This window comes from Muntiacus reevesi, chromosome X (assembly GCF_963930625.1).
Source record: "Muntiacus reevesi chromosome X, mMunRee1.1, whole genome shotgun sequence".
Lineage (NCBI taxonomy): Eukaryota > Metazoa > Chordata > Mammalia > Artiodactyla > Cervidae > Muntiacus > Muntiacus reevesi.
In genome coordinates this window covers 53,145,380-53,160,600 of record NC_089271.1, presented here as the reverse complement: position 1 = coordinate 53,160,600, position 15,221 = coordinate 53,145,380, and the positions used below count along the sequence as shown (strand labels likewise).

Below are 15,221 nucleotides of genomic sequence, written 5' to 3'. Positions count from 1 at the left end.
GTGGCGAAGTATATTTTTCCACAAAAGGTGTTAGAACAGTTAACCATATGCAAGACAATGAACTGACTTCAAAACCTTTATACCTTATAGAAATTCAACTCAAAATGGATTATAGATTTAACGTTAAAGCTTTAAAACATTCATACAAAATATAGGAGAAAATTTCATGACCTAGGTTTAAGCAGAGTTCTTAAACATGACACAAAAAGCACAAGGCTTTCCTGGTTGTTCACATGGTAAAGAATCCGCCCACAGTGTGGGAGACTTGTGTTCAATCCCTAGGTTGGGAAGATCCCCTGGAGGAGGGCATGGCAACCCACTCCAGTATTCTTGACTGGAGAATCCCCATGGACCAAGGATCCTGGCAGGCTACAGTTCACAGGGTTGCAAAGAGTTAGACATGACTGAGCGACTAAGCATAGAAAGATAACATAGAAAAATTGAACTTTATAAAAATTAAAAACTTTTGCTCTACGAAAGACACAGATAATAAAAAAAAAAAAAAAACTGGTGGGATATATTTGTAAATCACACATCCAACAAAGGATTTGTAACCAGAACATATAAGGAACTCTCATAAGATGACACAAAGAAAATAAACTATCCAATTTAAAACTGGGCAAAAGATATAAACATTTCACCAAAGACTACTTCATACAAGCAAGTAAGTATGTTCAACATTATTAGCCCTTGAGGAAACACAAATTAGAACCATGGTGAGATTCCTCTATAAATCTATATGGCCAGAGTTTAAAAACAAACAATACTAAGTGCTAACAAGGATGCAGAGCAGCTAGAACTCTCATATATTGCAAGTAAGAATGCAAAATGATAGTCACCCCGTAGCACTTTCTCATTAAGTTAAACATACACTTATATGACCCAGAAATCCCACTCCTGGGTGTTAATGTTGGAAATAAAAACTTATATTGACATAAAACCCTGTACATTAATGTTTATAGACATTCTTCTCACAGTCTCAGAAACTGGAAACAACTCAAAATGTCCTTTAATGGGGGAAGGTTTAAACAAACCTTGGTACATCAATACCATGGACTACTACTCAGCAATGAAAAGGAATGAACTGTTGATACACACAACTTGTATAGATCTCAAAGGAATTATGGTAAGTGATAAAAGTCAATCACAAAAGGTTACACAGTATATGATTCCATTTATATAACATTCCTGAAATCACAAAATTACCGAAATGGAAAGCAAATTAGAAGTTTCCAGGGACAGGAAGGTGAGGGGAGGGAGATGACTGTGGCTATAAAAGAGTAAAACAAGGGATCATTCTGGTGATGGAACAATTTTGTATCTTAACTGTGGTATGGTGCTTATGAAACTTACATGTGTGATAAAATTATATAGGCTAAACACACACACACAAATAAGAGCATGTAAACTGGTAAAATATAAATAAAACCTCTGGACCTTGACTGTGATATTATATGACAGCTATGCAAAATGTTACCACTGAGAGAAACCAGGTGAAGGGTACACAAGACCTCTCCACATACTATTTTTTTTGGTAACTTTTTGTGAATCTATTATTTCAAAATGTTAAAATTTCATAGAACTGTATACCAAAAGTCAATTTTACTAATTATTTTAAGATATAAAAATTAAAGTTACAAAAATAATATATATAGGAACACATTTTCTACAACTGTGATTCCCTATCAAAGGTAACATTAGCATGGCTTATAGAACTTAAAAAATATATGATAAGTCTCAGACAGGACCTGGGCATCTGACTCCGTGATCAGTGTACCATTTTAAAAATGGGGGGATACACCTCCCAGAATATTGGAAATAAAACGAAACAAATGGGACCTAATGAAAATTAAAAGCTTCTGCACTACAAAGGAAACTATAAGTAAGGTGAAAAGACAGCCCTCAGATTGGGAGAAAATAATAGCAAATGAAGAAACAGACAAAGGATTAATCTCAAAAATATACAAGCAACTCCTGAAGCTCAATTCCAGAAAAATAAATGACCCAATCAAAAAATGGGCCAAAGAACTCAACAGACATTTCTCCAAAGAAGACATACAGATGGCTAACAAACACATGAAAAGATGCTCAACATCACTCATTATCAGAGAAATGCAAATCAAAACCACAATGAGGTACCATTACACGCCATCAGGATGGCTGCTATCCAAAAGTCTACAAGCAATAAATGCTGGAGAGGGTGTGGAGAAAAGGGAACCCTCTTACACTGTTGGTGGGAATGCAAACTAGTACAGCCACTATGGAAAACAGTGTGGAGATTTCTTAAAAAACTGGAAATAGAACTGCCATATGACCCAGCAATACCTCTTCTGGGCATACACACTGAGGAATTCAGATCTGAAAGAGACACGTGCACCCCAATGTTCATCGCAGCACTGTTTATAATAGCCAGGACATGGAAGCAGCCTAGATGCCCATCAGCAGACGAATGGATAAGGAAGCTCTGGTACATATACACCATGGAATATTACTCAGCCGTTAAAAAGAATTCATTTGAATCAGTTCTAATGAGATGGATGAAACTGGAGCCCATTATACAGAGTGAAGTCAGCCAGAAAGATAAAGAACATTACAGCATACTAACACATATATATGGAATTTAGAAAAGTGGTAACGATAACCCTATATGTAAAACAGAAAAAGAGACGCAGAAGTACAGAACAGACTTTTGAACTCTGTGGGAGAAGGTGAGGGTGGGATATTTCAAAAGAACAGCATGTATATTATCTATGGTGAAACAGGTCACCAGCCCAGGTGGGATGCATGAGACAAGTGCTCGGGCCTGGTGCACTGGGAGGACCCAGAGGAGTCGGGTGGAGAGGGAGGTGGGAGTGGGGATCGGGATGGGGAATACGTGTACCTCTATGGCTGATTCTTGTCAATGTATGACAAAACACACTGAAATGTTGTGAAGTAATTAGCCTCCAACTAATAAAAAAAATTAAGAAAAACAAATGGGGGGATAATAAACACACATGAATATTAACACTCTGTAGGTTGTGGGATCATAAGTAATTATAATTTCTTACTTGGCTATAATAAATGTGAATTTTTGTGCAATAAAAATAACAAAAATTTTTTTTTAAATTCAGTTCTTCATTCCAGCTGGTCTCTAAAGAGTCAGACATGACTTAGCAACTAAACAACAACAAATAATTACTCCTAGTTTCATGCCATCTGTGAATTTGATGAGGTGATCTTCTCTGTTCTCATCTATATCATTTAGAAAAAATGTTGATCAAAACAAAGTCCACTGACAGTCTACTAGAAATCTCTTTCTTGTTTGGTAATGATCAGCAATATTTGTGATCAATTTTACTTATTTAAGATCTACTCAGATTCTATTTTATCTAATTTACTATTTTTCATCATTTCCAAAGAATGACATTTTCATGCTTTGCTGATGTTCAAATATACCATGTCTACCACATTTCCCTGGTTTGTCACTCCAAAGTGAGCCTGAACCATTACTCTGGTATTTAAAGGATATTTAACAATATTACCTTTTCTTCTGCTGAACACAGACTATGCCTTTTATTTCCTTGCAAACTACAGAGCAACCCCTTCAATTCTATTCATTCAGCAAATATTCACTGACACCTACAACATCCAGGTACTATTACACCTTCATTAGTGTAAAGTAATAATTAAGTATTCACAACAATATTCCCTCAACAGTCAATTCTGAACAAACAGCCATCTGTCCTGTTTGGGGCTATACTGTCCTTCCTATTTACTCATCCCATCCAAAGCTTGAAAGACTTTGTTACTGGCCCTTATCCAATCACTACGTATACTTCTACAAGATTTTTAAAATGACTGAACTACCATAGCATTATTACCATTTGTAGAAATCTCTCTCCTTCCACTGGGTTCTCACAGTGTCTTATTAACAGTCTACTTTGTATTATTCTTATCTACCTGCAAGTCTTATCTTGCCCTCTAGGTCATAAGCTTCCTGAGGGTAGGAATCCTGGCTTATTCAGCTCTGGAGACCCAGTAAATTTTTACTGTGTTTGAGACCTGGCAATGCTGAGTGAATAATCAATAAAGAGAATAGCAGCCCCTTAAGGCAGCAGTTGTCAGGCTTACCTGCACCTCCACCAACCAGTCCACAAGAATGGCCCTCATGTTACTGTTGATATCAGTCTGCCTGGTCATATATTTTTTAAGTATAAAATTTTCCTGGCAGTAAGAAAGAAATATTAACAGATAAACTCTTCTTGTAGTTCAAAATTATAACTTAGGAAAAACTATATGCAACTAATATCTAAAAACAAATTATAACTTAAGTAATTTCTTCACAGTTCTAACTCATTATTTTTAGCTGGTATCAGATAGAGGCAGAGCAAAGTATCCTTTCCCAGACAAGGTCAGTTATCCTTGGGAAATGAACACACAAGATATTCAAGTGTCAGGGTGGATATTGAGGTATCTAGCAGAATATGAAATATAGGCAGGAATACACCTATGACTATAGATGAATACCAACAAGATTCTGCCCCTTCTTTGCAATTCAATCAAAAGCACAATACCATTCTGTATAGAGGAGTCCTTCTCAAACTTTAACATACATATTTGAAAGATACTTGAGGATATTTAAAATTTAGAAAGTCTGGGTTTCTGCATTTCTAACAAGATCTTAAGTGAAACCAATACTGCTGAGCTAAGGACCACACTTTTAGTATAGCAAAATTATCTCTTGCTTCTTCCAAGATATACTAGACAAAGTATAGGCTCTGGAGTCAGTTCATCTATTACCATGTCTCTAGAGAAAAGATGAGACATTCATCACTCCTCTTATGAATGGCCTGCTAAAATTCTAGTTAGTACATAACCTTGGTCCCATCTGTTCCACTGAGAGAGAAAAGAAAATTTGGAATTGATGAACATTAGTGGTAAAGGAGACTGGCAGATTTGAAAGGAGAAAGAAAATTTTACCAGGTTGGAGAGCTGGAACAAAGAGTCTGGTTTTATATGCAATGCCAGAAAACTGCATAGAGAAGGGGAAAGATCTCTAAAAGCAGTCACTCAGAAAGGGCCTGCTTGACAATTTTTGTGTCTGAGATTACCTCCTAAGCAATTAGAGGTGCAGGTTTATGGTTTCTAAGGTAATTAGACTTTAGTTCATATCCCAGACCTACCACACACTAGTTGTTTTGACTGAGCAGTTTCCCCCAACTATAAAAAGGAGATAATAATACCTACCATCATGAAGCTATTGGGAGAATTAAACAAGATAATTTTCATAAATCCTTTAGCACAATGTTTAACTCATAGTATGCTACCAGAAAACGTCAGTTGCTACTGTTATTATTTTCCTCATCATTATTATCTCCCCTTTAAAGCTGCATTTGAAGGATGTATGGTAAGGAAATGAGAACTGGAAAATCATTTCCCCTCACCCCCATCCCCTACATACCTCTCTTTTCTTCATGTAATTGAAGATATCCTTAGCATATACTGAGCTGAAAAATGGATCGCTGCGGTCTATGTCAGTATCCCCCACTGGGGTCACCTGCTTGGAAATCATCAAAAAGACATATCAGGAGAAAGATTCCAAGAGAAGCTTACACACACATAAAAAATTACTCCTTTCTTCCCACTTTTATCTTCAGCTCAAGCCTTTGCCCTGTAATCCTCATACTGTTAAGTCACCAAGAAATACTTAATCCTTGTACATACCTGCTCTGCCCTAAGAACCAGGCACTATTATTACAGGTAAGCACAAGATTCTCCAAGAGAGACATTGTGATCTTACAATCTTCCAGCTTATGTCACCTGTTATGTTTCAATGCTTTGGTTGGGCCCAGTTCATCTTCTTGTTAGCCTTTTCCTCCCTTCTATACCTTTAACTAGGTTATTTTGCCTACATCCAGGTTGTTTCTCCTCCCAAGTACCAAATCTCACCTCATTTCCCTTCTAATTTACAACTTATAAACCATCTTCCTTAGAAGATGCCTCTGTGAATTTAACTCATCTTTAGCTAAGGTACTATGTAATGCAGATTGCAATTACTAAGAAAGGCAATTTCCTGAAATTGTCTAACCACTACTGAAATACATACACACAGAGTATTCCAGACCCTTGAGGGTGTCCCTGGAATAAGTACTTTCTAATGGCTCAGGTATATCACTATGCCAATCATGAAGTCAAGAGATTCTACAAGGCCAGTTTGGTTTAGTATCACTTACTATATACAACTCAATTGCTTAGGAAGGCAAAAAAAAATCTCTTTGCTAGCAGAAACCTCCAGGACAACAAAGAACACTTCATCTAATTTAAGAAGAAAGAAAGCAGAATACCTCCTGCTGTGATCTCTTGTCATCAGATGAGAAAGGTTTATTGGAATTGGATTCACAAGTACTGGACTTGCTTATGGTACTGCACGACATGGTGATGGTGTTGGACAAGCCTGTTCCAGATTCAGGGGTGGCATCTGGGCTGGTTTCAATTTGGAGAGTGAAATCTTTGAGAAAGGTGTCTTCTTTGTGAGTGAGAGTCTTTTGCAAGACCAATGGCTCCTTCCAGACAGCCTCCTTCTCAATCGTGGAATCATCCTGCAAGGCCAAGGACTCCTTCAGGATGGCGTCCTTTTCAATGCTGGGCTTCTCCTGCAAGGCTTGTGGCTGCTTAATAATGCCCTCCTCTTCACTGGTGATGTTCTCTTGCAAGGTCAACTGCTTTTTCAAGAGGAACACCTCTCCCTGAGCAGTGGGCTGCTTCTTAAAAGATGATTGTCCCTCTATGCTGGCTGCTGCCTCAGGGGAGAGCTTTTCCTTCAGAACCAATGGTTTCTCAAAAAAGAATTTCTCTTCAGTGGTGCTTTTCTTCTGCAAAGCCAACGGCATCTTCAAGAAGTCCACTTTGCTATCAGTCTTCTCCAAGACCAAGGACTTCTCCATGGTGAACAGTTCCTTAATATATGATTCTTCTTTAGTGGTGATATTCTCCTGTAAGGTCAATGGCTTCTCTGAGAGGGACGCCTGTTGCAGAGAGGTGTGTTTCTCTTTCAATACAGATGGATCCTGGAAGAGGAGCCCCTCTTCCATTGTAGACTTTCTTTTTAAGGGTAACGACTTCTTAAAGAGTGACTCCTCTTCAGAGGTGGTTTTCTCTATGACCATGTTCCACTGAGTGATTTGCCTCATTTTTGGAGATAATGGTGTCTTGGTAAGAACTGCCTCATCAGTTGAAGACTTCTTCCTACATGATTCTGGCATCATAAAGGAATTCTTACCTTCAGCAATCATATTCTGCAAATCCAACAGTTCTTGGCAGATAGACATTATTATTTGAGTGGCACATGTTTGCTTCGTTAAAGGTAATGACTCCTTGGTAGAGACTGCCACATTTGTGTTATGTGTCTTCCTAAATGATAGTGACTCCATAAGAAATTCATCTTTACTATCTATTCTCTCCTGTAATGCCCAAGGCTTTTTCAAGGCAGCCATATCCCCCTGAGTGGTGTGCTCCTCTTGCAGTGCAGATGGTTCCTTCAAGAGGGACTCCACCTCAGTGGTAGGCTCCTTAATGAGTGATTTCTCTTCAGAAATGGTCTGCAATACTAGTGGCTTGGTCAAACAGGACTTACCCTGAGTGGTACACTTCTTTAAAGATAACAGCATATTGGTGGAGGTTGCCTCCCCAGTGGTAAACTTCTTAAAAGTCAAAGTCTCCTTTTTAAGTGATTCCTCCTCAGTTGGAGTCTTCTGCAAGACCAAGGGCTTCTTCAAGATGGATGCCTCCTCTAGAATGGTGTGCTTCTCCTGCAGTGCTGATGGCTCTTGGAAAAGGGATTCCTTAGTGGTAGTTGACTTCTTAAAGGGTAATGGCTCCTTAACAAATGACTTCTCTTCAGATGTGACCTTCTGCAATACTAGTGGCTTCTTTAAGTGGTATATCTTCCCCTGAGTAGTATGCTTCCTCTTTAAAAGTAGTGGCGTCTTGGGAAGTGTTGCCTCCTTAGTAGTGTGAGTCTTCCTAAAGGAAAGTGGCTCTATAAGAAAATCATCTTCACCATCTTCCTTCTGCAATGCCAAAGGCTTCTTCAAAAGTGTCACTGCTCCATCAGTGGTATGCTTCTCTTCCAACACTGAGAGGTCCTGGAAGAGGGACTCCTCGTTAGAGGTAGGCTTCTTTTCAAAGGAGAGTAACTGGCTAATGAGTGCCTTCTCTCCAGAGGTGGTCTTCTTCAATATTAATGGCTTCTTCAAGTAGGTCATCTTCCTCTTACTCTGAGTAGTGCACTTTTTCTTTAAAGGTAATGGCTTCATGGTGAAGGTTGTCTCCTCAGTGGTAGATTGCTTCTTAAAAGCCAATGGTTCCTTAAAAAGTGATTTCTCTTCAGTGTCAATCTTCTCCTGAAAGGCCAATGATTTCTTCAAGATGGATAATTCTTGTTCAGAGGTGTGCTTCTCTTGCAGTGCAGGTGGTTCCTGGAAAAAGAACTCCTCAGCAGTAGGCTTTCTCTTAAAAGACTCCTTAGTGAGTGGCTTTTCTTCAGAGGTGGTCTTCTGCAGTACTAGAGGATTTTTCCTACAGGACATCTTCCTCTGAGTGGTACACTTTTTCTTTAAAGATGATAATGGGTTGGTGGAGGTTGCTTCCTCAGTTTTAGGCTTCTTCCTAACATTCTGGAGCTCCATAAAGGAAGAATCCTCTTCAACACTGACATCCTGCAAAGCCAACTCCTCCCCCGAGCAGGACTGCTTTCCCTGATATCTGCACATATTCTTTAAGGATAATGTCCTATTGGTGATGGCTGCCTCCTCGGTTTTATGCTTCTTCCCAAAAGTCATTGGCTGTTCAACATCACTGTCACTCTTCCCCTGCAAGGACAGTGGCTTCTGCAAGAGGGACATTACCCCCTGATTTGTGCACTTCTTTGAAGGTAATGACCTCTTCAAGAGGACTGCATCCTCAGAAGTGGGTTCCTCTTTTAAAACGAATGACTTTTTGAAAAGAGATGCTTCCTCAGCATTGGGTGTCTTAGAGCTGGTAGACATATCCAGGGTGAACAGATTATCTATACTGTTTGGCACCATGGTGGTTGAGACTACTACTGGTGAGAGTTCTACGTCATATCTGCAACGGAAACAATGTCTGGGTGAGAAGAATGTAGTTCCTAGAATCCTTACCTATCATTTCATTTTGTCACTACACTTACTAAATGTATGGAAAGGGAAAGGACTGCAACCCTAAGAGACAGACTAGAGGGTAAAAATCAATGGGTAACATAGTAAATCTACTAAGTAGCATAGTGTATAGTTTCTATGATCTAGGTCCTCACACTTTTCTAAAAAAATTCCCCCTGAAATCCTTATCTTGCTTTTTCATATATGACTTATTACCTTAATTTATATAAAAAAGGCTTTTATTATAATACTTAGCACATTGTATGAGTGATTTGCTTATGTATCAGTCTCTCTCACTAGCTGCATTTGTCTTTGTCTATCAGCACTAAGCATCTGGTGAAACTCAGATTGAAATTAATATTGTCTGAAGGCTTATGAGAGAGGATTATAAGAGAGAGGCTTATAAAAGGCTTATGAAAGCTTATAAGAGAAAGTTGGTCTGGTACTTAATGTTCATGGTATCTAATCATATTCCCTTCACCTTAGGTTATTCACAAGATGCTTTCCCAGTGAAGGTAATAAAAAGACCAAAATAAACATCTGTTGACATGTGTTAGATGCAAAGCTTTGTTTTGAATAGGACTGCACTTCAATTAGAATGATTAACCTGGTGTGACCAAATCACTGGATGACTAGAAATCAGAACAAGAAAAGAGAATTATTGGTAAATATGATCGATCTGAACAAAAGTACCTCAAAAAAAACTAGATATTATATGATTCCATTTATATGAAACATCTAGAGGAGACATATCCACAGAGTTATATCCATAACAGATAGTAGACTGGTGGGTGTCTGGAGCTGGGAAGGGGTGGGGAGGAAGACAGAAAGGGGGACTGGGAAATCTAGTCTTCCTAAAAGAAGTAATTCCCACTGGAATGAGGAGAGGATATAGAAAGGCCTTACTCCACTTTCTAACTCTTCTTGCAATGAAAGTTTTCCTAGGAGTAAATCCTTTTCCCAAATCTTAGGTGAGAATACGCATATCTACTTGCAGAACCTGTGATCAGTTCCCTAAAAACAGCTGGAAAACACACATTTTTGGCCTAAGGAGACAGTACTTTCTCTAGAGTAACAAGAAACAAGCCTCCCCCTAAGGCTTCTTAAGGGATAAGCAGACTGGCAAGCTATTAATCAGCTGCTGAGAATCCCCTGAAAATTGGCTCCATACTCACGAGCCCAGACTTGCTCAATCAGGAACTGAATCACCAAAAGAGAGAAAACATGAACACAAGATCTCTTGGCAAATTCCTCAATGACAACAGCTCTTTCAATATGCACACAACATGGGGGTGAGGGGCAGAGGGAGGGAGAGACAAGAGGCCTAGAATTCTTTAGCAACTTAGACCATCTAAACACCCAGGGTTAATATAGTACTCATCACTGGGGCTCACTAACAATGTTCTCAATGGGGACAAAAGGCAGTCGAAAGGATGTCACTCCCTCTCCTTTACCATCTAAAGTAATGCCATCTGAGTTCTCTCTACTCACCTTTTTATATTCATCTTATTGTTTTCAGGCAACCGATTAGCAGATGTGTTCCTATTTCTCTTCTTAGAAGTATCTTTAACAAACTCATTATTGGCTTCCTTCTTGGGCTGGACAGGTTGACTTTGAGGAGCCTTAAAAAAAAAAAAGGTGGGGGGCGGGGGTTGGTCAGGAGAAGGAAGCAAGGAAATGAGAAATGGAGAAAGAAAACCTCAAATTACTCAAAAAGTGGTTCTTATAAGAAAGTCCTCCTGTCTGAAGGCCAAAAAAAGGCTTTTGAGTGTGGAATCTGTAAAGAAAAAAAAAAAAAAAGAAAAAGAAAGTCCTGACCTACGTCCTCACCCTGGACGCCTTGTTTGAGTGTTTTCAGAAACACCAATCAAAATATCTCTCAACCAGTATGGTACTGGTGCCAACTAATCATGATGGAAGCTAGCAGTACAGTAGTCCTGGTACATATTAGCTAAATTGCAGCCCTCAATGATTTCAAGATACATAGAATATAGTGTTGATCTCCATACTGGTTGACAAATTCCCAAAAAGGTATTTTGTAAAAGTCACATTCCATTTTGACCCCATAAGACATTCAGAGGGGGGAAAAGACCATATAACTGGCTTTGCTGCCTGAGAATGCCAAGATCAACTAGCGTTTCAGGGAAGACCTCTAACACATCACTATCTATGATACATCTATCCCATCTCACTGAGGGGATATTTATTTAACATGGGGCTCTGGGGAGCTCCACCAAAAACTCTAATCATGACTAATTCTATTAAATAGTAGAAGAAATCACAGGACTGTGAATAACATCAATAAAAAATCATTTTAATGGTTATGCCTTTAAAATAAAACAAATTTAATCTAATTATATTCCAAATAAATACCATAACCACACTGAAGGACAAAAGAAAGAAAACAGAAGAAAATACAAGAAACAGCTAATCCAAGTAAACACAGGCTATATACCCTCAGTATATACACCCTCAATCAGGATGAGTCTGTGGGGTGGTAGGAAATATCACAAATCTGTAACTCTTTTTAATAGGTGTTTTTAATACGGTAGTGCGGAAGAAGTAATTCTGAAACTTTTAGATGTATTATAGTATTGAGTAAATATGCTGATGATCTTGGGAACCATGGTTCTCATTGTAAAGAAGGAACATACAACTATGGATTGAGGAATATAAGAAAGAATCCTGTGCATTGGAATGGGAGATGTGTAGACTCATGATTTCTTACACAGGTATATGTATATATGCATCTGAATATATAGGAGTGTGTGTTACTTGTATATATAGATATATGTGTGTATATATATCTTTAAGTACAGATATGTGTGTATGTATAATGTATATGTGGGCTTCCCTGGTGGCTCAGAAGTAAAGAATCCGCCTGCCAATGCAGGAGTCCCAGTTTCATCCCTGGGTCAGGAAGATCCCCTAGAGAAAGAAATGGAAACCCACTCCAGTTTTCTTGCCTGGAGAATCCCATGGACAGAGAAGCCTGGTGGGCTACAGTCCATGGGGTCACAAAGAGTTGGACATGAATTAGTGACTAAAAGAACAAAAAATATGGAGGGGAGGAGCCAAGATGGTGGAGGAGTAGGATGGAGAAACCACTTTCTCTCCTAGAAATTCATCAAAAGAATAACTGAACACAGAGCAAACTTCACAAAACAACTTCTGATAGCTAGCTGAGGTCATCAGGCGCCCAGAAAAGCAGCCCATTGTCTTTGAAAGGAGGTAGGACAAAATATAAAAGATAAAAAGTGAGTCAAAAGAGCTAAGGACGGAGGTTCGTCCCGGGAAGGGTCTTAATAGAGGACGTTTCCAGACACCGGGAAACCCTCGCACTGGCGGGCCTGGGGGAAGTGTTTGAATCTCAGAGTTTGAATCTGACTGGGAGGGATACAATAAATAAAACCCACAGATTACGAGCCTAAAAGCAACTCCCAGTACAAAAGTACCCCAGACGTCCGCATCCGCAACCAGCAAGTGGGGGCGGAACGGAGAGGAGCGGGCGGCATTACTTGGGGCAGGGTCCGGGTCTGAGTGCCCTGAGGTCAATCGGAGGGAGCTTTTGTGAGTTCCCAGCTTGAACTGTGGGTCAGCAAAAGAGAGAGAGAAAATTAACCGGCCCGAACACACTGCCGGCCGTTCGCAGAACAAAGGGACCGAGAAAGTCCTGAGAAGAGCTTGCAGGCTGCGGACCGGCCCAGCCCCGCCGGAGGCAGGAGGCAGGGGGGAGGGGAAGGGGGCAGGCTCGGCCCCAAAGACCACATCCCCTGCCGCACTGCAAACAGGCCTCCAGTTTCTAATCAAAGACCTCCTGAGATTCTGGATGGCCGACATCCGCCGGGAGGGTCGCAGCGAGACACAGGGCGCAGGCACCCGACCGGCATGGGCGGGGACTGGGGCTGGGGACGCGGAGGGCAGAAGGCGCATGCACCCGACTGGCGCGGGCGGAAACTGAGGCTGGGACCGCGCAGGGCAGAAGGCGCGCTGCACGCGGGGAGAGAGCGCCCGACAAGCGCCTGGCTGCCTGAGCCACTCGGGCGGCCTAGGGACAAAACGCAGGCGCAGCTTTGTGTACTGCGCTTTTGTGGATCACCCGAGGGCTGGAACCGCGCACAGCGTGGGGCGCGCTCCATACAGAGCAACTGGGAGCCTGAGCAGCGCAGACGGAGAAAATAGTGCCAGCCCCTCCCCGCAGCACGACAGAACTAGCTACCTGATTAAGAGTCCACCTCCGCCCGCCTGTGTCAGGGCGGAAATTAGGCGCGGAAGAAACCGGCAACAGAAGCCAAATAAACAAAGGGAACCGCTTCAGGAGGGACCAGTGCAACAGATTAAAATCCCTGAAGAAAACACCTACTTCACCGGAAGGGCCTGTGGATATCGAGAAGTGTAAGCTGGAACGAGGAGATATCTGAAACTGAGCCAAACCCACACTGACCGCAACAGCTCCAGAGAAATTCCTAGATATATTTTTTCTTTTTTTTTTTAAATAAGAAAAAAAAATTTTTTTTTCTTTTTTCTCTTTTATTTTCCTTTAAAACTCCCTATTACTCCCCCATTACTCCTTAACTTTCATTTTCATAGATTTTTACGATTTTTTTAATTAGGTAAAACAATTTTTTTTTCTTTTTCTCCTTTTATTTTCTTTTCTTTTTTCTTCTTCTCTTCTATTTTCTATTTTTCTTTTTCTCTTATTTCTTTTAAAGTCCTCTAGTACTCCTCTTACTACTCCTTAATTTTCATTTTCAATACACTATAACCTTACAGAAAAAAAAAAAAAAAGAAGAGAAGCCCTATTTTTAAACCAAACTTCATATATATTTCTAAAATTTTTTGTATGTTTTGGTTTTTGTTTTTAATATAGTATTTTTAACCTCTACTCTAGATTTTTAATTTTTGTTTTTCAATATATGATATAAATTGTGAACATTTAAGAATCCAATATTCAGCTCCCATTTTTATTCAGGAGTGTCTTGATTATTCTCTCCCAATCTTGACTCTCTGTTTTCTACCTCAGAACACCTCTATTTCCTCCTTTCCCCTTCTCTTCCCAATCCAATTCTGTGAATCTTTGTGGGTGTCTGGGCTACGGAGAACACTCTGGGATCAGACAACTTTGTAGATCTGTCTCTCTCCTCTTGAGTCCCCCTTTTTCTCCTCCTGCTCATCTCTATCTCCCTCCTCCCTCTCCTCTTCCTCATGTAACTCTGTGAACCTCTCTGGGTGTCCCTAACGGGGGACAAACTTTTCACCATTAACCTAGAAGTTTTATTATCAGTGCTGTATGGTTGGAGAAGTCCTGAGACTATAGGAAGAATAAAACTGAAATCCAGAGGCAGGAGACTTAAGCCCCAAACCTGAGAACACCAGAAAACTCCTGACTACATGGATCTTTAAGTAATAAGTGACCGTCCAAAAGCCTCCATACCTACACGGAATCCAACCACCACCCAAGAGCCAATAAGTTTTAGAGCAAGACATACCACGCAAATTCTCCAGCAACGCAGGAACATAGCCCTGAACGTCAACATACAGACTGCCCAAGGTCACACCTAACACATAGACCCATCTCAAAACTCATTACTGGGCACTCCACTGCTCTCCAAAGAGAAGAAATCAAGATTCACGCACCAGAACACTGACGCAAGCTTCGCTAATCAGGAAACCTTGACAAGCCAATCGTCTAACCCCACCCACTGGGTAAAACCTCCACAATAAAAAGGAACCACAGACCTCCAGAATACAGAAAGCCCACTCCAGACACAGCAATCTAAACAAGATGAAAAGGCAAAGAAATACCCAACAGGTAAAGGAACATGAAAAAAGCCCACCAAGTCAAACAAAAGAGGAGGAGATAGGGAATCTACCTGAAAAAGAATTTAGAATAATGATAATAAAAATGATCCAAAATCTTGAAAGCAAAATGGAGTTACAGATAAATAGCCTGGAGACAAAGATTGAAAAGATGCAAGAAATGTTTAATAAAGACCTAGAAGAAATAAAAGAGTCAATTAAAAATGAATAATGCAATGAATGAGATCAAAAACACTCTGGAGG

General features: G+C 40.1%; 1 protein-coding gene across 5 annotated transcripts in view; it reads right to left on the bottom strand.

Moving 5' to 3' along the window:
- Positions 1-15,221, bottom strand: part of CCNB3 (cyclin B3) — a 55,873-nt gene that overhangs the window by 26,512 nt on the left and 14,140 nt on the right. For 2 of the 5 annotated variants that reach the window (XM_065915238.1, XM_065915240.1), the window contains exons 4-7: positions 10,650-10,780; positions 6,327-9,108; positions 5,444-5,542; positions 4,114-4,206 (exon numbers count right to left, since the gene is read on the bottom strand). In XM_065915238.1, coding sequence (XP_065771310.1) covers positions 4,114-4,206; positions 5,444-5,542; positions 6,327-9,108; positions 10,650-10,780 — 3,105 coding nt within the window. The remainder of the gene's footprint in view (positions 1-4,113; positions 4,207-5,443; positions 5,543-6,326; positions 9,109-10,649; positions 10,781-15,221) is intronic. The other 3 variants (XM_065915239.1, XM_065915241.1, XM_065915242.1) reach the window with 3 other exon arrangements.